General features: G+C 51.6%; 2 protein-coding genes and 1 long non-coding RNA gene across 12 annotated transcripts in view; 1 reads left to right on the forward strand and 2 right to left on the reverse strand.

The window, feature by feature from the left end:
• Nucleotides 1-11927, reverse strand: part of LOC121107766 (zinc finger protein 135-like) — a 27144-nt gene extending 15217 nt beyond the window's left edge. Inside the window, 1 exon segment of the mRNA XM_040653842.2 lies at nucleotides 11647-11927. The gene's annotated coding sequence lies outside the window, so the exon portion shown is untranslated.
• LOC121107774 (zinc finger protein 34-like) lies at nucleotides 5759-11927 on the reverse strand. 3 transcript variants are annotated; one of them, XM_040653877.2, is made up of 5 exons: nucleotides 11647-11927; nucleotides 9276-9358; nucleotides 8959-9085; nucleotides 8317-8427; nucleotides 5759-8204 (listed from the first exon to the last, which is right to left on the reverse strand). In XM_040653877.2, the coding sequence occupies exons 2-5, from the start codon at nucleotides 9297-9299 to the stop codon at nucleotides 7195-7197; spliced, it is 1272 nt and encodes a 423-aa protein (XP_040509811.1). In that variant the 5' UTR covers nucleotides 9300-9358; nucleotides 11647-11927; the 3' UTR covers nucleotides 5759-7194. The 3 variants fall into 3 exon arrangements, with proteins under 3 accessions (XP_040509811.1, XP_040509809.1, XP_040509810.1); XM_040653875.2 differs by having other exon boundaries at nucleotides 5759-8207; XM_040653876.2 differs by having other exon boundaries at nucleotides 5759-8207; nucleotides 9276-9807.
• The window catches only part of LOC121107785, a 16957-nt gene continuing 3508 nt past the window's right edge, over nucleotides 11651-25099 (forward strand). The window contains exons 1-3 of one of the 8 annotated variants that reach the window (XR_006932255.1): nucleotides 11651-11768; nucleotides 12133-18789; nucleotides 20214-25088. This is a non-coding gene — a long non-coding RNA (uncharacterized LOC121107785). Of the gene's footprint in view, nucleotides 11769-12132; nucleotides 18790-20213; nucleotides 25089-25099 lie in introns of those variants that run through there. The other 7 variants (XR_006932256.1, XR_006932252.1, XR_006932257.1 and 4 more) reach the window with 7 other exon arrangements.

Below are 25099 nucleotides of genomic sequence, written 5' to 3' on the forward strand. Positions count from 1 at the left end.
CTATGGCTTAACCCTTCTGTTTCATCAAACAAACCAAGGGCTTTCCTCAACCTCAAAGCACCTGCACAGGGCCTTTGCCTGCCTGTAATCACGGTCTCCAGTTATCTGCTCTAACACGTCTCTGGGGAGGCTTTGTTGGTAATGGCCCCACAGGGACCAATTAATACTCCAACACTCTCCAACATTTCTGGACAGCATTTTGGCTGCACCTTCATCAGTTGGCTACAGCAGTCTTCTCTCAGTAGCTGAAGCTCAACAGACACCACATACGCTGTGGGGCTCATTACAGTGCAGAAAGACCTAACAAGCCATTTCCCTCCAGTCTTCAAGACTTGTTCATGAGGGAGGTCTCAGTGTGGCAGATAAGGTTTTCAAGGAGCACAGTCCAAAAAAGGAGTTGTCATATTTAAGGCTCTTTCTTATTACAGCAGACACCGAGATGTCACTGAGTGCAGCACAACTCCTGTGACACGGATGGCAGCTCCGTCAGGGAGAGGGAGGTACAGCCAGCATGGGGATAGCATTGTGGGGATCCAAGAGGGAAATGTAGTCAGTGAGAGCTGATAACTGGACAGTGACTGCAACAGACAAAGATGGGAATTAATGCAGGTGGAGGAGAAAGAAGCCGGTGCAAGAGGAGGGATGCAGGGGGCCAGTTGCTGGTGGCCAAATGTGTGGTCGGTGCTGGTCTGGCTGGGTGTGGGGGATGCGTGGGAGGGAGCTGATTCCCCTCCAGGACACAGGACTACAACCTCAGGATACGACATCTCAACTGATTCAGCTGAATACCATCCAGGTAGCTGCAGGGAGAAAGGGGGGGTGGGGGCGGGTGGGGAAGGAGCTCCCCAGCAGCACAGGGGCCTTCTGCTGCTAGGGGTGCTGCATGGGGCTGGGGGCTCAGAGCTGCACTGCATGCTCAGGGCGTTGCAGAGGGGACATTTCAGGAAGGAGGACCAAACATGGGACTTTCTGCCCTGTGTTCATTTTCCAACCCTTCTTCTGAGCAAGCCCCCTTGCATCCTCTCCCACCCAGAAACACCTCTGCCTTCATGGCAGCGGGGTCCAAGCCATGAAGCGCCTCCTCTGCAGCCAGAGCTCCAGCAGAGCAGAGCTGCATCTCTCCAGGCCTGAGCTCATTTCCTTCTGCAGCGCACGGGGGCTGAGAGCAGCTGCTCGGGGCTGTGGACAACATTGTCTGTGAGGCTGGGAAGGAGCTGAATTTCTCTGAATGAGATGCCATCACGAGGACACTTGGCTCTCTCTCGAAGAGAGATGTCCTTCCAAGCTGGTGAGCTGCCCTGCAGGATGCAAATCTCTCCCATAGCATCTCTGTGTTCCCTGAAAGCCCAGGGAGATGAAGTGGAGAGATGCTAAGAGAGATGTCACATTCTAAAAGTGAAACCAAGCACTCCTGCCACTTTACAATGGACCCACCTGGGTGGGTCAGGACTGCTTTCTCCAGAGTCCGCGGGCAGAGGCCTCTCCTCTTCCTTACATACTCAAACTCATGGAAAAAAATCTCAAGTCGTGGATCTGAACAGGCATTTTCCTCAGAGAAAGAAAAAGTGTCGGATCGATTCTGTGGCAGGAGGAAGGTCACCAAGGAATGGTACGGGGTTTTGCCAAGGGAAGCCTCACCTAACTTGCCTTTTTCTCTCCTTTGATGATTAGCCATGTCCAGGAGCGGCAGATGCCCAACAGCAGCTCCATCAGTGAGTTCCTCCTCCTGGCGTTGGCAGACACGCGGCCGCTGCAGCTCCTGCACTTCTGGCTCTTGCTGGGCATCTACCTGGCTGCCCTCCTGGGCAACGGCCTCATCAGCACAGCCGTAGCCTGCGACCACCGCCTGCACACCCCCATGTACTTCTTCCTCCTCAACCTCGCCCTCCTCGACCTGGGCTCCATCTCCACCACTGTCCCCAAAGCCATGGCCAATGCCCTCTGGGACACCAGGGCCATCTCCTACACTGCATGTGCTGCCCAGGTCTTTCTGTTCTCATTCTTGTTGTCAGCCGAATTTTACCTCCTCACTCTCATGTCCTATGACCGCTACGTTGCCATCTGCAAGCCCCTTCACTACGGGACCCTCGTGGGCAGCACAGCTTGTGCCAGCCTGGCAGCAGCTGCCTGGGGCACTGGGCTTCTCAATGCTCTGCTGCACACTGCCAATACCTTTTCACTGCCACTCTGCCGAGGCAACACCGTGGACCAGTTCTTCTGTGAAATTCCTCACATTCAAAAGCTCTCTTGCTCGTACCCCTACCTCAGGAATCTCAGTCTTATGACATTCAGCGTATTTTTGTTTTCGGGGTGTTTTGTTTCCATTGTGCTTTCTTACGTGCAGATCTTCAGGGCTGTGCTGAGGATGCCCTCCGTGCAGGGACGGCACAAAGCCTTTTCCACGTGCCTCCCTCACCTGGCCGTGGTCTCCCTCTTTATCAGCACTGGCCTCTTTACCTACCTGAAGCCCCATTCCATCTCCTCCCCAGCCATGGATGTGTCGGTGGCAATTCTGTACTCGGTGGTGCCTCCAGCAGTGAACCCCCTCATCTACAGCAGTGAGGAACCAGGCACTGAAGGGTGCCATCTGGGAACTGTTGTTATGGATGTTTTCCAGTAATCACAAAGACTCCATCTCTCTCCGCAGGTGACTTCTAATGTATCCCACCCTAAGTTTGTGCTCGGTTGTTTTCCATTAGTATGTTTCTTTCTTTCATACATCTTTCATCTTTCTAACTACGGCATACTTTCTATGCAGCAAAGAAAGTACATGGGCAGTGAGTGTTCTGGGGGTCCAGAAATGTGTGTCTGACACAAAGAGAAGATATTTTCTCTTGTGCAGATGTTCTCCACTGTGGAAAGGGGATTTAGCTGGGGGTCCTGAGGGAATAAGAGCCGGCCGTGAGCCAGCACTGCGCTCCTGTAGCCTGGGTGGCCAATGGTACAACAGAGGGGTGTCCAGCAGGGACAGGGAGGTGATCGTCCTCCTCTACTCAGCCCTTGTAAGGCTCCATCTGGAGCGCTGTGTCCAGGCCTGGGGAAACCAGCGCAAGGAAGACATGGAGCTGTTGGAGCAGGTCCAGAGGAGTGCCACAAAGATAATCAGAGGGCTGATGAAAGATTGTGGGAGTTGGGATTGTTTAGCTTGGAGAAGGGAGGGTCCGGAAAGACCTCATTGCGATCTTGTGATACTTGAAAGGAGCTTACAGGCAGGAGAAGGGCTTTTATGCTGGAAGATAGTGATAGGACAAGGGGCAATGGATTTAAACTGAACGAGGGGAGTTTATGTTGGATGTTGTGAAGAGATCCTCCACGCAGAGGGTGGTGAGGCACTGGAAGAGGCTGCCCAGAGCATTTGTGGATGCCTCATCAGTGGAGGTGAGTGGAGTGGCCAGGCTTGAAGTGTTCCTGGCAGTCTGGTCTTGCGGTTGGCAAGCCTGCCCACAGCAGAGGTCAATTAACCATATCCATCTGTGTCTTCATGGTGTTTTTCCTGCGTGTCAGGAAGCTGGGAATTGGTGCCTAGTGCTAACTCTAACCCATAGACTAAACCTTTAATCTAACCCTAACCCCAACCCTAACTCCTAAGCCATAACTCCAACTCCTAACCTTGAAGTCTATCCTTAACCCTTTCTTGTCCCACTCAAGACAATCTGCCCCACTGAAGACAATCCTCTGAGCTCTGCTACTCAGACGATTCTCAGTTCTCCTCACTCTCCACTCACGTAACCCACACGTCCCCAGATTACTCTAAGAATTTGGGAAACAGTGCCATGCAGATCATTTATAAAAACACTGAAGGGAATTGGCATCAAAATGATGGCATCGGGAATCTCACTAGAGATGGGCCACCAGCCTGATGTAACTCCATTTCCTATGGGACTGTGACGCCGTCCCATCAGCCCGTGGTTCACACATTGTGCTCTCGGTCAGCTGTATGCCAAACATTTTGGCGACAAGGATACTGTGAGAATCCTTAGCAGAAGCTTTATTGGGCTTCTTCCCCTGGTGAATTAGAGGAGTAAATCTGTCATCAAAGCAAATCTCTGCTCAGAGGAGCTGCACTTCTACCCCGCTTCTTCACTTGCAACACTTTGAAAGTGCCTGCACCTGTGCTCTTACGAGCTGCCTCTTAACAAGTGACCAGCACTGATGGACTACAGTGCCTAGGGCAAGTGATGCTGTTCCAGACATATCCCCTAATTCCTTAAAGAAGAATTGATTGGGATCGTCGTCCTGGCTGGGTGGCATGTAGTAGGCAACCACTTTACTTCCTTGTCCCTTAATCGGAGCCCAGAGGCTCTCCACCACCTCACAGCCAACTGTAAGCTCCATGCAGAGCTCACGTGGGACACCGAGGGCACAGCCTTCTGCTGGCTGGATACAAGTGTTGCTTGAAGCAGACAGGACAAAGCCCTCCCTCCATGCGCCCCTGGGTGAACGCCCACCCCGAGAATGGCAGTCCCCCTCCTCCATGCCCCCCTCTGTAATGCTCCTGTTCCTGCAGACGGGGCGCTGCGCTCACAGCTCTGCAGGGACTCATGTCTGCAACAGAAGGACTTTCCCCACAGCAGAGGGAAAGCAGGGAAGCTCAGGAGGAGGGGAAAAAAATGGAGTTTTCTAACCCTTAGTGCAACTAAACATGACGTGTGACAAAACAGTGGGGGACATCAGCAGTTCAAGTGATTTTTCAGGGAGTAAAAGTAGAAAAACTTCTTCATTTTTATTTCCTGTTCACGGAAATCCTGCTCATTGCTTCTGAGAACATGGTGATGTAAAAAAAACAAACAAACACAGAATAGTGAGAATGCCTTTTGGGGGAACCTAAAAGGAGAGAGGAGACACATGACTGATGCCACTTGACAGGAATTAGTGGATGCAGCTTAAAATTAAACCATCTCAGCTCCTGGCTGGGCTGCTGCCTCCTGTTGCTGCGGATCCCCACGCCTCCCAGCTGCTAGTTTCCTCCCCACGCATTGTGCTCCTCCAACCCCCAGGGCCCTGCTGTACCTCTCCTGCACCAGACCAGGCCCCAGCTCCCTGGCATGGAGGAAGCAGCGCTCCTCGGTACTGCAATCATCATCTCCTTGCAGCTTGCTGGGACGTCAGGGAGCCTTCACAGAACTGCAACGCAGGACATGGGCAAGCTCCTGCTGGCTTCACTAGCTCACCAAAACCAGCCTCCACTTCCTGCAAACTGCATTCCAAGCACAGCAGCTTTAGCTGAGCCCAGCAAATGTGAAGGCTCTGCTGCAGAAGGGCCAGCACATTGCTCAGACACACCTTCCCAAGGTCAAAGCAAAAACCTTCAAGGACAAAGGGGAGCTCTCATATGGACTAACATGGATTTTTTTTACCCTTTAACAAGGATTGAGCTCTGGATGAAGCTCTTCCTGCAGTGCAGGCACTTCTACGGTCTCTGCCCTGAGTGGATCTCCAGCCTGCAGAGCCCAGAGCCATCCATCACACACAGCACACCCCTCACAGGGCCATTCCCACCACGTCTCACACATGCTGATGATGCTGAAGCACACAGGGCCTCCAACGTTCTATGTTTCCAACATGAAAAACCAGAAATGCATAACAGCCTTGCACATTGGCACCACGGGGGCTGGTTGTTCCCTTGGGAGCTCTGCCTGTGGCTGTGCTGATTCCAGTGTGTGCAGAGGTGGAATATTATCCCTCTCCTATCCCTCTCCTCATTCCACATGCTGACATTCACCATAAGAACAAGAAACAAGAACACAGTGAAGAAAGCTCCAGAACAACTCAGCTACTTTATTCACCCCCTTCCCTTTCCACTACAGATGATTCTCAGAAAACCTCCAAGAGCCACATTACTGCTCTCCTAACCATTCTCTCACATTCGTCTGCGCACTCAGAAATTACTGAGAGCAACACACGCACACAGACACACAGAACATCCCCACACAGCCGCTTCTCCTAAGGAAATGGCATCAAAAAGCTGCAGGCAGGAAGAGCAGAAGAGGAACGTGGGCATGCTGAGAGAACTGCTTTGGGAAGCAAGGAAAGGCCATCTGAAGCTCCTGGGTTAAGTCCCTTCTGCAGAGGGTGCCAGCGATGCCATCTCCTTTGCCAGCTCTTCCTGTGTGGGGAGAAATGAGGTTCCAGCCCTGAGAGAAACTCTTCCTGTAGGAGAGACACTTGCAGGGCCACCGTCTCACGTGGACTGGGCAATGCTTAACGAGGACTGAGCTCTGGATGAAGCTCTTCCTGCAGTGCAGGCACATCTATGGTCTCTGCCGTGAGTGGATCCCCTGGTGCTTGCTCAGCTGGGAGCTGTGGTTGAAGCTCTTCCCACACATGGGACGTTTGTAGACTTCTGCCACGACTGCCATCTCCTGCAAGGGAGGAGCTTCGTGCTCTGCACAAAGCCCTTCTCACACTCGAGGCATTGCTAAGGCTTCCTGCCACGTGAACTCACTGGTGCAGGCACGTCCTGGACTTCACCCAACTGCAGACACTCTGCTACCTCAGCAGGTTCGAGCTGTGGCCAAAGCTCTTCTTGCAGGCTGCACGTCTGTAGGGTTCCTCACGTGGATCCACTGGTGTGTGATGAGCTCCCAGGTCTGGACGGATCTCTTCCTGCAGTCAAGGCACTCACAGGGACTCTCCCCGGCGTTGGTTCTCTGGGGTCTCCTGAGGGTTGAGTTCCAGATGAAGCTCTTCCCACACTCCCAGCCAACAGAATTTCTTCCTTCCTGGCGACGTATCGGCCCAGCTGAGGTTTCCTTTGGGTCCTCACCTGTTGCCCCACAGCAGGTGAGTGTCTACAGGGGAGATAAGAGGTGACTGTCCTTGCACACTGCCCTGGCAGAAACGTGCCACTTGGCAGAGGGTTTCCAGTGGCTGTGACACATCCCACTCTGGACTCTCCTTTGAGTGTCCGCTCAACACCTTGACTGCAGCTGACAGAGAGCAACATGCAGAATTCGCATCCAAAGAGGAGAAAGAAGAGCAGCAGAGAAGAAGGATTTTGGCTGCCGAGCTCTTCCTCTACTCAAGGGATTTGTAAGGTTCAAAACAGAAAGCCACAGGTCGTAACCAGGCTGGGGCTTGGTTTGAAGCTCTTCACAAGTTTGAGGCTCTGCAGGATCTGTACTTTCCGTGTTAGTGCCGGAAGGTAACAAGGCTGGAACTGCTTTGGAAGGTTCCCAGAGTCTTGGGGAGCTTCTACAGCTGTTGTGCTCTGTGGGTGCACTTGTGAGTGTTGAGATGAGATCTGCGTTTAAAGCTCTTTGCACACTCCGGACACTGAAAGGGTCTCTCTCCTGTGTGGATGCGCTGGTGGCGCTTCAGGGCAGAACTGCTTTCGAAGTGCTTCCCACACACAGGACACTGAAAGGGTCTCTCCTCTCTGTGGGTGCGCTGGTGCTGCTTCAAGTCAGCACAGCTTTTGAAGCACTTCCCACACTCAGAGCACTTGTAGGGTCTCTCCTCTGTGTGGGTACTCTGGTGCTGCTTCAATTCAGAATTGCTTTTGAAGCTCTTCTCACAAGCAGAGCACTTGTAGGGTCTCTCCCCTGTGTGGATGCGCAGGTGCAACTTTAATTCATAACTGCGTTTGAAGCACTTCCCACACTCAGAGCACTTAAAGGGTCTCTCTCCTGTGTGGATGCGTTGGTGGCAGGTAAGGTTGTAACTGCTGTTGAAGCCCTTCCCACACTCAGAGCACTGAAAGGGTCTCTCTCCTGTGTGGATGCGTTGGTGGCAGGTGAGGTGGGAACTTCTGCTGAAGCTCTTCCCACACTCACAGCACTTGTAGGCTCTCCATCCTGCGTTAATGCGTTGGAGGCGTGTTAGTTTGGCTCTCCGTTCGAAGCTATTCCCACACTCAGAGCACTTGTACAGGCTCTTCGTTGTGTGCATGTACTGGTGGTTAATGACACTGGAATTTATTTCCAAGCTTTTCCCACACGCACTGCATGGATTCTGCTTTTTCATCTGACACACATCCTTGCTCCTGGGTCCTTCAGCCTGCTTTTCACCTATGTTGAAGCCCAGCGGGCTCCTTCCTTTCTCTTCCAGATGCTTTCCCAGTGCCTTCTTGATGTGCTCACCCTGACCTTGCTCCAGGCCTCCTGCAACATCCCTTCTGATTTCCCCCACACAGGCACTACCCCACCGCCTTTCGGCCACACCACTTTCCTGCATATCCTCCAGTATATCCGTAATCGCAATTCCTGCTGGAGGAAAGAGGAAATCCAGAAATTGCACATGGTGCCCAAAATAAAACACAGACAGAGAGGACTCTTCCAGCCCCAGCCTCCTCCTTCCCTCCCTCCAGCAACTCACCTGGGCCCAGGTCTCCTGGCACGGCCTCTGGGCTACGCACATCTGGGATCCAGGGGTCTTCCCCTCCTTCAAGCAGGGAGATCAGCCCGGGTTTGGGGGCTGGAAGTGGAGCTTCAATGACAGAAATATGGAGATGAGAGTGTTCCCCTGATTCTGGTGTAGGTGCTTGCCCAAAAACTTTGCAGTGTGTCCATCCCCACGGGAAACGATAGCGGGCATCCATGTATCCTTTAGAACATTTACTTCAATTTTTTCCCAACTGCTCTATGCTCAAGGCTTCAAAAGTGTTGAAGGGATAGGAATAGAGAGCCAATAAATGCTAAAGGAGTAACCTGGGAGTGAACTGGCTGCTGGAGCTGGGGGCATCATGCAATTCAGCAACACAAGGGCTGTTTGCAGAAAGCTGATCCTCCTTCTCCAGGCTGCTGCCTGCTTGCCAGCACTCAACCAGGGGCTTTTAACAGAGTGTTGAGCACACTAAGCCCTTAAAACCTCACACATCTCTGTCTGTCGTTTCTTGCGATTATTGTGGTATTGCTCAAGAAGTAACTGCAGAGAGATTATTCTAGGCTCAGCATGCAGAGGCTCATTCAGCACAGCCCAAGGAGCCCTAACGAGGAGGAAAAGCAGCAAAGCCCTCACCCAGCCAGGCCACGCACTGGTACGTCTCCAGCATCACGTCCCGGTAGAGCGCTCGCTGCGCAGGGTCCAGCAGCGCCCACTCCTCCCTGCTGAAATACACGGCCACCTCCGCAAAGCTCACGGGCTCCTGCAAGCAAAGAGGCTCCTTGCTGGCAACAGCCAAGGCCCAGGGAAGCAGCTCGCACACGACACAAACTCCCGTCCCAGCCGCTTCTCCGGCCCCAGCACACGCATGCTGGCTGAGGGCACCTCCCTCTCCCCCTGCATTCACATCCCTCGCCCCTGCCTGCTTCCTGCCTGCTTCCCACAGCCCCTACCTGACACCGATGTGCTGTGGCCATTTGCTGCTCTCCTGCAGCCTGGGATGATCACGCCTGGAAGGACCAAGTTGAACTGGAGCCTGCAGGGACAAGAGAAAGGGCAGGGCAGCTGGCAGGCAACGCAGCAGTCCCTGTCCCAGCCCAGCCCTCCCCAGCCCATCTGCAGGGCACTGCCTCCGGGATGGCACACCAGGCCTGGCACAGGAAGACAACCAGCACTGCTAACGCTCTGGCTCAAAGAGATGAACCATCACAAAACTGTCTCAAACTGGGGGGCTGAGAGAACTCATAGCTGACACTCACTTCAACAGCTGAGGGCACACGGACTGCGTGCCTAAAAACAAAGCATGGCAAGGAGTCGGTCATCTCACCCCAAAACAGGGAGCAGCCCAAGCACCCCTCGAGCTCTCCTGCACAGCACCGCGCTGCACAACAGGATCTGCCCTCGAGCAGGGATGGCTCTCAAGGTCACACCTGCACAGAGATCCGTCACAGCTTGATGTTGAGAGCCCTTCTTGATACAGATCTTCTGTAAGAGAGGCATGGTTACTTTGGAGCTTTGTGAGATTCTCTAAGGTTATATCTTTAAGTGATTATGTACGATCTCTTTGACGTTATACCCTGATCAAGAGTGGATTAGGAGACGATCAAGCTGCAATGACACTCCTTAACTTTGTGGCTTGAGAAGGTTAGGTATGATGTGGGAGCACTCTGAGCTTTGGGACTCCTTGAGCCAGTGTCAATCCAACTCGGTTCTGGGAAGCTGAGCGTGCAGTTCAGGCAGCAGTGTTAGGATTACCAATGGAAATGGAACCAAATGTTGCATATCAAACTGCCAAAGCCAGTGTTGGCTCCCAGGTGGGAAACGTATGTCAAACACTCACTCTGCAATCATAAATTGCCACAAAACGCTGTTCCCAACCCCCACAGAAACAGGGAGGCTGCTGTGCATGTACTTCATGCAGCTGCTGTCCTCCATAAATCAAAACTACCGACGTTCCTCAATACTCCTTTTCTGCTGCAGCACAGGCTGGAAGTTCTGATGTTACAGCACATTTGGACAAAAAACAAAGATCTCTCATTCTCACCCACAGTCCTTTAGGCCACACTTACGGGGCTTTTACTGTTGACCTCCTTTGCAAAATGCAAAAGGAGAAGTGGCCTCAACGGATGAAGAGAAGGCGGAGGTACTGAATGAGTTCTTGGCCTCAGTCTCCACTGGCAGCCAGGACTCCAGTATTTCTCACCTCCCTGAGCCCTGCATCCCTAAACCTCCAGCTGGGGACCGGCGGAGTAAATCCCTCCCCACTGTAACTCGGACTGCAAGTCCGACACCGCCTCATCAGACTGAATGCAGAAGTTTGCTGGAGACACCCAGCTGAGCGCTGCGGTTGACACGGTGGAAGGAAGGGATGCCACTGAGAGGGACCTCAACAGGCTTGAAAGGGGGGGCCCGGGTGAACCTCATGAGGTTCAACACCGCAAAGTGCAAGGTTTGGCACTGGGGCGCGAGGAATCCCAGGCATACATACAGACTGGGAGGAGCAGTCCTGGAGAGCAGCCCTGCAGACAAGGACCTGGGGGTTCTGGGGGATGAAAAACTTCATGTGAGACAGCAGTGCGCTCTTGCAGCTTGGAAAGAAAATGGTACCCTGGGCTCCAGCAGAAAACGGGTGGCCAGCAGGGACAGGGAGCTGATTGTCCCTCTCTACTCTGCCCCCCGGAGGCCCCATCTGGAGTACTGTGCGCAGGCCTGGAGCCCCCAGTACACAAAGGAGACAGAGCTGGTGGAGAGGGTGAAGAGGAGGGCCTCAAAGATGATCAGAGGGCTACAAAGACAGGCTGAGAGAGCTGGGCTTGTTCAGCCTGGAGAAAAGAAGGCTGAGGGGTGACCTCATTGCAGCCTTCCAGGACCTAAAGGGAGCCCATAAACAGGACGGGAGGGGAGGCAACTCTGTGAAAGGGCAGATAACAGCAGCACAAGGGGAAATGGCTTTAAGCTGAAGGAGGGCAGCTGCAGGTTGGGTGTCAGGGGGAAGTTCTTTACTCTGAGAGCGGTGAGGTGCTGGAACAGCTGCCCAGAGAGGCTGTGGATGCCCCGTCCATCCCTGGATGTGTTCAAGGCCAGGCTCGATGGGCCGCTGGGCAGCCTGGGCTGCTATGAAACATGGAGGTTGGTGGCCCTGATTGCAGCAGGGGGGTTAGAGCTTCATGAACCGCGAGGTCCCTTCCAACCCGGGCCATGGTGTGATCCTCCGCTCTTCCTCCCCAGCAGCGCCCGAATGGATGGCAAATGGAAACGCCGTGCCCACGCTGCCACGGGGTGAGGGAGGGAAAGGGTGACGCGCTCCGCCCCGCTCCGCCTCACCTGCTCTGCTGGGAAGAGGCGGCCGTTCTCCTGGAAGCGGCACTGACGGCTCCGTCGCTGCCCACAGCTGCCCACAGGGCTGAGCGCTGTGCCGGGATGAGCCGGGAGCAGCAGCCCGGGAGGTGACACAGCGCCAACGGCGCCGCTCGGAGAGACCTCCGGGGGTGGGGAGGGGAGGGGAGAAGAGGGGAGCCGGACAGGGCAGAGCGAGGCGTGGGGGACACAGAACAGCGGAGCCACGCGAAGACCGACTCCCGCCCCGCCCCGCCCCGCCGGAAGACACGCCGTCCTTGGCCGTGTGGGAAGAGCAGTTCCGGGCTCGGTTGGGGTGGAGCGGGGTGGACGCGGCTGCCGGTTGGGTTAGCGATCCCGAGGGTGGCATCGGGAGGCTTTCTCTGGGGACGATTCCTTTAGCTAAACTTCGATATTGGTACTTAATGTACTCATCCCTACTGCTAAACTAACCAACCTGCATCACCAGCACAGCAGGTCTGCTGGGCCGGACGGGCTGCAGCGAGAGGAGCAGCGGTTCCCAGGCGTGTTGCAGCCCGGGTTGTATATCGAGGGGCACAGGAAGGGGTTGGAGCTGGGACGGTGAGGAAGTGAGCAGAGGAGCTCAGCGTGCTCTGCTGCCCGCTTGGCTCTCTGGAACGCAGCGCAGCTGGGACTGCATTTCTTCCTCTGGACCACGGGAGACACGAGATGACCTCACATTTCTTCCTCTGGACCACGGGAGACACGAGATGACCTCGCTGCGCAGCTCTGCACGCATGGATCGATGAAAGCTTTCAACTCCCCGATGCCTCCTTTGGAGCGTCTTCATGTGAAGCCTCCCAGGGGGCAATTTTTACTGTCCTCCTCCTCGCCGGCAGCCCCCAGTTTCCCTTCGGGGACCCAGCGGGCAGCATCTGCCTCTGACGCCCTTTCAGCGTTCCGTTGTGTGCGCTGAGCGCTTGGCTGATGGCTCCCGTGGGGTTGTGCAAACCCCTCGCAAGGCTTTTGTTCAGGCTGTCCCGGCAGCTGCAGGTGCCTTCCGCGCACAGCTGCGGGCGCTGAGCACGTTCAGCATCTGCACCAGCTGCGGCACTGGGCTCGTGTTCTGCTTTCCGTGCTCGCACGCTGCAGCGCTCCTTGCATTTGCATCCCAGGGCTCAGAGGGAACCCGAGTGCGGTGGTCTGACAGCAGCAGGCAGTGCCTTGCTCGCCCACTCCCCGATGAGACAGTGGGGGGGGGGGGATATACGGTGAAATGCTCACACTGTGGGCTGAATTGAGCACACGCTGAGAACGTGCCTGAATGGCGAGGACAGCTTTTCTATATTGTGAGAATGGCGTTTTGCATAACCTGGTGTAAGCTGTAGTACGAGAGGCTTGCGTGAATGTAAGCTCAAGAACAGAACGTGGAGGAGGGCATGGAGTTCGTTGTCAAGTGAAGGTAAGGCAGTAGAATAGATGTCCTGTTGTGATGGCAAAACAGGTGCCTCAGCTCAATGTAACACCAGTGGGAAGCGGTTTGGGTACTCCTCTTAAAAGGCTGGAAATTTTCATGGAGAATGCATCCCAGGACCACCAGAGATGTTAATTATTTCTTGGAATGTCTGCCCATGTCCTTGGAGTCTAATGAATATGTATAGACCGTACCTTTCTGTATGTAGTCACTGTTTCTCTTGGTGTGCATGTCGATCCCCCATGCAGCCAGCGCTGTTGTAAAGGGAATACCTGCTTGACATAACTCATTAGTGTGTCAAGTTACTCTGTCGGTTTTCTTGGCTCCAGTTGTCGATCCAGGCCTGAGCATCTCTGCTCAACTGTGGGACCCACTGAGAGGACTCCCTGTGCCCACCAGCAGCTTGTCTGGGAGGGACTCCAACTCTCAGGCAGATCACTGCAGGAGCAAGCCAAATCCTCTGGATAAAGGTATTCCCTAAGTCTGGATTCTTTTCCTCTGGTTCTTTTCTTTGGTTAAGGCCTTGGGGAAAAGCACTCGTGAGCCAGGTTGGGCAGCACAGAGTGCACGGCAGTAAAAATTGTGTGTCAGCCCTGAGGGCACCAAACTGGTAATTTATTTTGGCACGGGATGGAAACCGTGAGTCTGCCTGACAGTTAACAGGGCTACGGCCCTGGCAAAGTAGCCGTGTTAGGAGGGACGTTTACAGTTTGGGGTAAAATAGCTGACTGTAACACTGTACCGCCAGGGGGACTTGGCAGGAAAGTGACGAGTGGAACTTTGTGCACTGCCATTTGTGGAAATCGATAGCTGCACCGTTCTGAACTGAGGTGGTCCTAACGCCGTCTACATCTATGAGCAGTTTCCAAATAGCAAATATAGCCGCACTGCTAAATTTACTACGCCAGCAAGCTAACCTATTCAGTCGTGTAAATGCTGCAGGTGCACCCCAGCCTGAGCCGCCAAGGCAGCCATGGCAGTGGTTTCAGCAGCAGGTGCAGCTGTAAACTCAGACTGAGCGGACCGAACCTGCTGGTATACCGTTGACACCTCTGAGCTACCACTAGGTAGCTATATCACTAGGTAGTGATAGGACTAGGAGGATCTTATTTAAACTGAAAGGGGGCAGGTTTTAAGTTAGATGTTAGGAAGAAATTAGCAGTGTCCAGGCCATCAGCATCTATGGAAGATGCTGTGGGTAGGAAGCTAGCTAGATTATCAGGGGCTAACGTTACCAGTGATATGGAGTTCCTCTGGTCACAAATTAAAACCACGATCCCCCAGTGACTAGTAACTGTGCCAACATGTTTGAATGTTTTCATTAACTGACTTGCTCTGTGATGGCACAGAACGCAGTGTTGGTCCTTTTTCTTGATGACTCAGAGCTCAAAGGTGTCCGTGGTTTATGGGCTGGTTCCGCCTGGTTCCGTGACTAATGGTAGTGGGGGGACTTCTTTCTACAAAGAGGTTGTCTGAGCAGCCAGGGATCAGGTTAGGATAGCTAAAACCCAGATGGAATTAAATCTAGCCAGGGACATAAAGAGGAACAAGAAGATTCTATAGATACATAAGCAACAAAAGGAAGGCCAGGGAAGATGTGGACCCTCTCTGGAAGGAAGACCAGAGACCTGGTCACAAGGGATATAGAGACCTGGTCACAAGGGATATGGAGAAAGCTGAGGTGCTCAATGACTTCTTTGCCTCAGTCTTCGTTGGCAAGGGCTCTAGCCACACAGCACAACCTGCAGAAAGCAAAGGTAAGAACTGGGAGAAGGAAGATCTGCTGTCTGTAAGTGAAGATCAGGTTCAAGACCATCAAAAGAACCTGAAGGTGCACAAGTACGTGGGACCCAATGAGATCTATACGCAGGTTCTAAGGAAACCGGCGGATGAAGTTGCCAAACTGCTGTCCACCACATTTGGAAGGTCATGACAGTCTGGTGAAGTACCCACTGTTTGCAACAGTGCAGTTGTCCGACTCTAGAGGGTCAGTAAGTCATATCACGCTTGCTTAGGGAGCTTCTGCTTGCCGCATATAGGGCTATCTAAGTGTATGAATGTGTGTGTGCATGCCAAGGAAATCTTGCATCTGTTGGAAGCTGTGAATTTACCGGAGAACATTTTTGTTATACATTGTAGGGGACATCAGAAGTGCAACCCTGTAGAGGAAATTGGAAATAAGATGGCGGATCAGGCAGCAAAGCAGGCAGCTGAAGGAAAAGAAATTGGTGAACTGACTTTAATTCCAGACAGTCAACTTCAGATCTCTGAATTTGAGTCAGAACCTGTAAAATATTCTAGAGTGGATAGGAATTAATTTAATGAATGATTTAGAAGGAAAGGAGCAAACTGACAGATGGACATACACACCTGATGGATGTGCTGTCGTGCCCTTTAGCAGCCTATGGAAGTCGGTTCTAAGGGAACATAATAAAACTCACTGGGGAGTGGATGCTATTTATAAGTATCCGAACAAAGTAATTGTCAGTTGCAATCTGTATAACGCAACGAAACAGGCTATTCATCAATGTGAAATCTGTCTGAAGAACAATCCTAATGCTAGAAGAGGGTACAAGTGGCATCTATCAGGACAGAGAACGTTCCAGGAAAACAATGGCAAATAACTTTTCAGAACTTCCGAGAAAACGGGAGTATCAGTACTTACTGGTGCTGACAGACACTTTTTCAGGTTGTCCTGAAGCTTTTACTTGTAGAACAGATAAGGTGAGAGAAGTTAGATGAGTGTTATTGAATGAAATAATATCTCAATTTGGGGTGCGTGTCATGATATCATCAGGCAGGGGTACTCATTTCTGTGAGCAAGAGGTACAGCAAGTCAGCAAAATATTGGGAATTTATCGGCAATTGCACCTGTCTATCAAATTTGGAATCAGACAGAATTCAAGAATATATTCAAAAGTTTAATAAAACCTTTCATGAATCCATAATGAAAATGATAATTACCCAAAATGAACTGAAACAGATTTCATGGCAAACTGAGGCACAGACATCTCATCATTGGTGGGACATCTTTGTCGGGTATTCCCTGATATTATCGAAGGTATCGGGCGTATTAATTCATCCACTATTAGTGCTGCTGGTGATAAGTCTGATATTAACAATTATAATCTGCTTCTTTTAGTATAAACTTAAGAAATAAATCCAAAGGGTTTGGGCATTGCCTACAGTGATTAAGCATGAGCAACATGAGCTTTTGCAAAACAATTTGCAAGGTTATTGGAAACGGGGGGAACTGATTTAAGAAAGAATTAAACAAAATATTCTGTCAGTATATCCTTATAAGATTGTTGTGTAATATGGGTAACACTTGCAACACCATAGTAGGCTTTTAGATGTTATGGGTGATAATTGTGATGCCTCACTGTAAATGAGGAGGCATGCTGTGAGACTGATCTGCTTCACCATGATACAGGTTATCACAATATAGTTAAGCTTACCAGTGTTTGTTGATAGATACCCCTGCCCTGCAATTTGTTTAGATAACAGAAAGAGCTGTGACTCTGAACCAAGGAGATAAGGAAGTCCTGCTGAGCCTTTGTACCAAGGACATAGGAGGTCCTGCCTGGAATCAGTCACTGAATCTGTAACATACTTCTGGGAAAACGTGCGTATGTAACATAGCTCTGAGAAACTTCCACGTATGTAGCGTACCTCTTGGAAAACTTCTGCAGGTGTAACACAAGTTATATATATGAACTGAAGATCTCTTGTGTAAGCTGTGCGTGATAGGAGGATTACCCCTGTGCATCCAGCGCTGCCACTAAGAATATCTCCTTAATGATAGTAAAACTTTTGCTGTTAAGTCTCTCTGCATCGATTTCTTCTAATGAATTGGAAGCAAAAATTGGGAAGAATTAAGGGAAGAATCTTCCCCAGCAAAGCCTTGCCAGGCGGGGAAGATGAAACAAGCTGAAATAGGAGATCAGGTGCTTGGCATTGAGTGCCCTCCCACCACCTCCACAGGAGGGGAGAGCCCTGGGGCGGGGCGGGAGGAGATGGGACACAACACTCATCTGTGTTCTTCCCGTTCTTCTTTCCTGCTACAGGTATTACAATCCTGGAAGCAATGTTTGGGTTACTCTGGCTAATGCAACTGGACAAGATATGCTATGCGTAAGTACTGCAACCCCGTCAAACTCAGTTCCTGACCTGCCTGGTCAGAGTGCCACGGACTGAAAATGACTCTCGTGTACTCCAGAACTTCCCAGATTTACCCGGCCTGAATGGCAAGGACATGTGGCTTTCCTGCCATGTGTTGGGGAAACTCCAGTTCTTACTCCTGAGGAACTCCGGATGCTGGGGACACTGTACGCTGACTGTCGTACCACGCTCATGCCTAACACGAGCTGTTGGCACACTGCCAGCTACCCAAGAGGTGGAGCCCCGACGACAGTTGTCTACTCAACAAAAGTGGGTTATTGGAACGACTCAGTGTGGTGTAATCACACTGCAAGTAATGTATCAATGGGCTATAACACCCCAATGTCCCCGCCAAAGGCAGATTTTTTATCAGGGGGGAACAGGTTTGGGCAGGCATACCTGCTGGGGCTCTGGGAGAGCCACGTACTGGTGAATGACTACTTGTTTTTATACCCAAAATCACCATGGCAATTGCATGGCAGTGGAAAAAAAAAAAAAAAAAAAAAGAAAGAAAACAACACAGACTCGGCGATCCACCCAGGAATTTTATACTTACTCGCTGGATTGTAAGTCCGAGTTTACAGCTGCACCTGCTGCTGAAATCATTGCCATGGCTGCCTTGGCAGCCCAGGCTGGGGTGTGGCTGCAGCATTAACACAGTTGAATAGGTTAGCTTGCTGGCGTAGTAAATTTAGCAGTGCTGCTACATTTGCAATTTGGAAACTGCTCATAGATGTAGACGGCGTTAGGACCACCTCAGTTCAGAACGGTGCAGCTATCGATTTCCCACTGCTTACCCAAGGCCGTGGATGCCAGGCCTTTGATGGACTCTGCTGCATGAAGCTTTTGGACCATTCCTAATCCATCCAAAGCCACCTGGATGAATTAAGGGATCTTGCTGATCAGCTGCAGGAGTCCTCAGGATGGAATCCTTTTTCAGCCTGGGACTGGGGATGGGGATTATAGAAAAAGATAGTATGGATAGGCTGTATCTTGGACGTATGTTTCCTCACTCTTCTGTGCAGTATTCCATGCTACTTACAACTTGTACAACAAGCTATGGAAAGTGCTTTCTGTGGACTTGCAGCAAAAGTAGTGCAGTAACACCATGTTCCAAACCAGGATCACGCAGTGCCATGTGTCAGGGATCAGAAAGTTCTGACCAAAGAGTCAGAAGAGTTCCTGAGTTGGAACAAGGCATTCTGGGAAGGTGGTTACAGCTGACTTAGCTTATTTTGCTAGAAGCTGACCTTGCTGGTTTATGTTGTTTCGCAAGAAGCTGAACTAGTTTTGCAGGAAGTTGCTCTGCTTCGTCTCTGTATCCTACGCTGGCCACGCAGCTGCCGTGTGCAAATGGAAAAAAACCCTGCAGACAGTGGGAGAGAATAAAAGCAGGAGGGAGGCTATGGTGGATCCCGGGAGGACAAGTGCACCTTGAAACAGGGGATGCACCGTGGGCACCATCTACTGAAACCACTGTGGGCGTGTTCCATCTCATCCTCCTGCTCAGCACTTTGTCCGTCCCTAGGAGGTCGGTAAGTCATATCGTACTTAAGGGACTTCTGCTTGCTGCATATAGGATTATCTGAGCGTATGAATGTGTGTGTGTGTCAAATAAAACTTGTGACTCTCAGAACTGCCCTGAGTGCAAACTTGTTCGTCTTCACTCCTGAGACATCCTCTCAAATTGCGGTGAGACAGAAAAGAAATTGGCAGCATCATCCAGGCTGGGTGGCATACAGTAGGCTCCCACAGTGACATCCACTTTATTTCCTTGTCACTTAATCCGCACCCACCATGTTGTTGCTAAATGTAAACTCCATTCCATCCAGCCACCAGTACATACAGCTGTGTAACCTGCCCTGCATCTCTGGCCTGCAGAGCCCAGAGCCACCATCACGCACGGCACACCCCTCACAGGGCCATTCCCACCACATCTCACTCATGCTGATGATGCTGAAGCACACACGGCCTCCAACTTTGGACGCCAGCATGAAAAACCAATAATACAAAGCAGTCTTGCACATGCACACCTGGAGGGCTGGTTGTTCCCTTGGGAGCTCTGTCAGTGGCTGCGCTGATTGCAGTGAGTGCAGAGGTGGCGTGAGACTCAGAGGGCATTGCTTTCTGCAGGGTGGATGCAACTACTGGTTTAACTGGCCAGGACAAAGCCTTCTGTTCACTCCCTCCCAAGTGAACATCCCCCCCCCAAGAATGGAGGTTCCCCTTCCCCCATGCCTACCATCCAACCACCACAAGGGAAATAAACCATTTTGGCATCTGAAATGCTCCACTACTCTGCAGGGACTCACGTCCACAACAGCAGGACTTTCTCCAAAGCAGAGGGAAAGCAGGGAAGTTCAGGGGGAACTTCCAACTCTTCATGCACCTAAACATGACGTCTGCAAAAAGATGGGGGGAAATCAGCAACAACATTTTCTCAGGGAGAAAATACAGAGAGGGATATCTTGCAAAGCAAAGTCACATTCTGGAGCCTGTTCCAATCTGAAAACTTAGTACCGAGGAGATGAGCTGAACGTGTACTCTACGTGCTTGCACTGCGTTCTGCTCCTGCCACCTGCTGAAATTGGGATGTTGCATTTAGGAAGAAAAAGCTAAGCTTTCATAGGTTTATGAGAGCAAATCAAGGCTTGGTGTCTGACAGCACCTCTGAGCTCCTGATCAAAACCCCTGGGAAGTAAAAGATAGCCAATGTGTTGTTAGTAAAAGATAGCCAATGTTAGGAAGGAGACGGGGCGGTGCGCTAAATGTGCCTTCCCCCAGAACCAAGCAGTGGGCTTGGTTCATCAGCACCAAGACCAAACCCTCCTTCCACCTTTCTCTCCCCTCCTTCCACACGCTGTCTTTTATTTTAAGAACATAGAGCCAGATGAGAGGGAAAACAAAAGCTCCAGGACAACTCAGCTACTTTATTCTCTCCCCTCCCTTTCCCCTGCAGGTGATTTCCAGTTAACCTCCAAGAGCTGCATTGCTGCTTTCCTCACCCTTGTGTCTGATTCATCAGTGCACTCAGAAATTACTGAGAAGAACACAGACACACAGAACGTTCCTACACAGCTGCTGTTCCTTAGGAACCAGCACCAAAAAGCAGCAGGCAGGAAGAGTGGAAGAAGAAATGGGGCACGGTGACTTTCTTCTGTTAGCAAGGAAAGGCCATCTGAAGCTCCTGTGTCTTACAGTTTTATGGGGTGTTTTTTTTGCATCAGAACACCACATTCATAGCATCATGCCACGGTGGGAGTCAGAGTTAATGCTCCATTTTCCAAAGAGAGGAATGAACTAGAGCTCCCAGGGGCCAGGAAAAGGCACTACGCTTCCAGAAGACGTCATTTTGTAACTTTCTGTCTTCTGCGGGGAGAGAAAAAATAAGAGAACAGGGAGGTCACAAGATCTCTCTCTTTTGCAGCTGGCTGCTAACTGCTACAGCTACAGTAACAGATTTGGGTTTGAAAAACTCTCTCTCGCGCGCGCGTTTATTAGCTTCAATCCCAATTAACTTGTCTTTCTCTATTATAAATAGTCAACTAAGGTTTTTTCACCTCAGTTCATTGCCGCTATTTTTTTTTTCCTTTTGTTCCTTTTCTCTCCTGACTCCTTGCACACTGCCCTGGCAGAAACGTGCCACCTGGCAGAGGGTTTCCAGTGGTTGTGACACATCCCACTCTGGACTTTCATTTGCATGTCCACACAGCAGCCTGTCTGCAGCTGAAAGAAGGCAGAATGAATAATTTCCATGCAGGTAAGGGGGAACAGGATTTAGTTTGGCACCAGAGCTCTTCCTATGCTCAAGGAATTTGTAAAATTCATCACCACAGGTGGTGACTAGGCTGGGGCTTTGGCTGAAACTCTTCCCACGTTCAGGGCTCTGCAGGCTCTATCTGCTGTGTGGATGCGCTGTTGTATTCTGAGATTGGCACGGTTTTGGAAGCCCTTTCCACACTCCTGTGTCCATGTGCCGGTGGTGCTTCAAACTGTAACTTCTGAAGTTCTTCCTGGACTCAGGACCTTTATAGGGTCTCTCCCCCCTGTGGATGTGCAGGTGCTGCTCCAATTGTGAACTTCTTTTGAAGCTTTTCTCACACTCAGGACACTTATAGGGTCTCTCTCCTGTGTGAATGCTCTGGTGGCAAATGAGTTGGGATCTCCATTTGAAGCTCTTTCTGCAATCAGAGCACTTGTACAGGCGACCCTCTGAGAGCAAGCACTGGTGATTAACAAGCTTGGAATACCTTTTAAAGCTTTTCCCACACTCAGTGCATGGATTCTGCTTTTTCTTCTGGCACGCATTCTTGCTCCCGTGGTCTTCAGGCTGCTTTTGACCCACGCTGAAGTCCACAGGGTTCCTTGCTCTCTTTCCCACATGCCCTCCCAGTGGCTCCTCAAAGCGCTCTGCCTGCTCAAAGCCCACATGGACATCTCTTCCAATTTCTTCCACACAGGCGCTACCCCACTGCTTTTCAGCCACACCACTTTCCTACAGATCCTCCTTTATATCTGTGATCCCATCACCTCCTGGACGACAAAGAAAATCCAGAAATAGCACACGGTGCCCAGAATAAAACACAGACAGAGAGGACTCTTCCAGCCCCAGCCTCCCCCTTCCCTCTCTCCAGCAACGCACCTGGGCTCAGGTCTCCTGGCACGGCCTCGGGGCTACGCACACCTGGGATCCAGGGGTCTTCCCCTCCTTCAAGCAGGGAGATCAGCCCGGGTTTGGGGGCTGGAAGTGGAGCTTCGATGACAGAAAAAGGGGAGATGAGAGCATTTCATTGATTCTGGCACAGCTGCTTGTCCCACAAATCCACACTGTGTCCCTTTATACTGTGAAACCGCCATTAGGGTGTGAATGACACTAGGCCAATACATACCAGCTTCTTTCCTTTGAAGCACGGCATTGCTATTGTATCTCTGAAAATTATGCAGGGGCATGGTCCTCCCCATCCTGGCTGATGCTTGCTTGACAGCACTGACTCAGGGGTTTTTATCACAGTGCTGAGCACTGAGCACAAGAAGGCCTCCTGAAACTCGTGCTCCTCTGTGTTTGTTTTATTGCTCTTATTGTGGTGTTAGTCAATATGTAACTGCATGGCAGGTATTCTAGGCCCGGCTTGCAGAGGCTCATTCAGCACTGCCCAAGGAGCCCTAACGAGGAGGAAAGGCAACAAAGCCCTCACCCAGCCAGGCCACGCACTGGTACGTCTCCAGCATCACGTCCCGGTAGAGCGCTCGCTGCGCAGGGTCCAGCAGCGCCCACTCCTCCCTGCTGAAATACACGGCCACCTCCGCAAAGCTCACGGGCTCCTGCAAGCAAAGAGGCTCCTTGCTGGCAACAGCCAAGGCCCAGGGAAGCAGCTCGCACACGACACAAACTCCCGTCCAAGCCGCTTCTCCGTCCCCAGCACACGCATGCTGACTGAGGGCACCTCCCTCTCCCCCTGCATTCACATCCCTCGCCCCTTGGCCTCTCCTGCCTGCTTCCCACAGCCCCTACCTGACACGGATGTGCTGTGGCCATTTGCTGCTCTCCTGCAGCCTGGGATGATCACGCCTGGAAGGCACAAGTTGAACTGGAGCCTGCAGGGACAAGAGAAAGGGCAGGAGAGCAAAACAAGGTTGATCGGTGATTCTCTCCCCCCACCCCGAGAAACAGGGAGGCTGCGGTGCCCCTACTTTGCGCAGCCACTGTCTACTGTGCGTGACAAGAGCAGTCGCTCATCTGAAGTGCATCTACACCAATGCCCGCAGCTTGGGAAACAAACAGGAGCAGGTGGAAGCCACTGTGCTGCTTGAAAACCACGATTTAGTTGCCACCAAAACCTGGTGGGAGCACTCCTACAGTGGGAGTGTGGCTATTGATGGCTACAAGCTGTTCAGAAGGGACAGACTATGAAGGAAGGGTAGGAGTGTTGCTATGTATACCTGGAATGGAATAGAATGTGAAGAGCTGTCCCTGTAGAACTGCCCTGAGCTGGTCAGAAGCCTATGGGTGACACTGAGAGACCAAGGCAGAAAGGGAGCCTTGTGATAGGTGCCTACTGCAGGCCACCAGATCAATCAGAGCCTGTCAATGAGGCTTTCTACCTCCAGCTACGGGAGGTGTCATGATCACAATTGCTCGTCCTGCTAGGGGACTTCAGCCACTCAGACATCTGCTGGAAAAGTAGGACAGCAAGCTGTAAGTGATCTAGGAGGCTCCTGGAATGCACTGAGAATAACTTACTGATTCAAGTATCCAGCATGGAGGATGCACTACTGGACCTGTTGCTCACCAGTGTACGTGAGCTGAGCAGTGACATCAGAATTGGAGGCTGCCTGGGCTGTAGCGACCATGCTATGATTGAGGTCACGCTTTGGAAGGACGTGAGACAGGCAAAGAATAAAAGTAGGGGGCTAAAATTTAGGAAAGGCTAACTTCCAGCTCTTCAGGGAGTTAATCCAAAACACCCTGGGAAACTGTCCTCATGGGCAAGGGTGCAAGGCAGATATGGCAGATCTTTAAGGAGGCTTTCTTCAGGGCTCAAGAGCTCTCCATCCCAGATGTGGCAAGTCAGGAAAGGAAGGCAAGAGACTAGCATGGCTGAACTGGGACCCACTGGTCAAACTGAAGAGCAAGAACAGAATGCACAGGCGGTGGAAACAGCGACAGGCATAAGGAAGCTGCTAGACTGTATAGGGATGAGGTCAGGAAAAGCGAGGCCCAGTTTGAACTGAGCTTGACTAGGGATGCCAAGAAGAACAAGAAAGGTACCTCAGTCAGAAGAGAAAAGTCCAGGAGGGCATACCCACCCTAGTGAGAGACGCAGGCAGGCTGGTAACAACGGACAAGGAGAAGGCTGAGGTACGTACAATGTTTTTTTTCCCTCGGTCTTCTCTGGTAACTGCTCACTGCACAGCCCTCAGACATTTATTTGGTTTGGTAGGAGGGGATACAGGAAGCAACGACCCTCCCCCTGTAGGCAAAGATCAGGTTCGTGACCACCTGAGGAACCTGAACATCCAGAAGTCTATGGGTCCCAATGAGATGCACCCCAGAGTCCCGAGGGAATTGGCTGATGTGGTTGCCAAGCCACTCTCTACAAAATTTCAAAAGTCATGGCAATCAGCAGTAAGCCCTTGGTGGCTGGAAAAAAGGAAACATCATACCTATTTTTAAAAAGGGTAAAAAAGATTGCCTTGGGAACAACCGGCCTCTCAGTCTCACCTCTGTGCCGGGGAAGATCATGAAGCAGATCCTCCTGGAAGCAATGCTAAGGCACATGGAAGGCAGGGAGGAGATACGGGAGAACCAGCATGGCTTCACCACAGGCAAATCCTGTTTGACCAACCTAGTGCCCTTCTGTGATGGTGTCACCGTATCAATGAACAAGAGAAGAGCCACTGATGTCACCTATCTGGACTTCAGCAAGGCCTCTGACACAGTACCCCACAGCATCCTTCTCTCCAAATTGAAGAGACATGGATTTCACAGGTGGACTGTTTTATGGACGAAGAACTGGCCGCAGGAGAGTGGTGGTCACTGGCTCAGTGTTTGGATGGAGACCAGTGATGAGTGGTGTCCGCCAGGGGTCAGTGGTGGGGCTGATACTCTTTAATATCTTCCTCAGTGACATCAACAGTGGGCTCAAGTGCCCCCTCAGCAAGTTTGCTGATGACACCAAGCTGTGGGGTGCAGTCACACATCAGAGGGACAGGATGCCATCCAGAGGGACCTAGACAGGCTTGAGCAGTGGGCCCAGGTGAACCTCATGATGTTCAGCAACCCAAGGGCAAAGTCTTGCACCCGGGTCGAGGCAACCCCCATTACTAATACAAGGTGGGGGATGG

This window comes from Gallus gallus, chromosome 29 (assembly GCF_016699485.2).
Source record: "Gallus gallus isolate bGalGal1 chromosome 29, bGalGal1.mat.broiler.GRCg7b, whole genome shotgun sequence".
NCBI lineage: Eukaryota > Metazoa > Chordata > Aves > Galliformes > Phasianidae > Gallus > Gallus gallus.

Excerpts from the sequence above, each read along its gene's own strand:
- LOC121107774 (XM_040653875.2), bottom strand. The coding sequence starts at position 9,299 with ATGGCCACAGCACATCGGTGTCAG. Across the intron at positions 8,428-8,958 it reads CCAGTGCGTGGCCTGGCTGG|CTCCACTTCCAGCCCCCAAA; the intron begins GTGAGGGCTTTG and ends CTGTCATTGAAG. Across the intron at positions 8,208-8,316 it reads GCCAGGAGACCTGGGCCCAG|CAGGAATTGCGATTACGGAT; the intron begins GTGAGTTGCTGG and ends TCTTTCCTCCAG.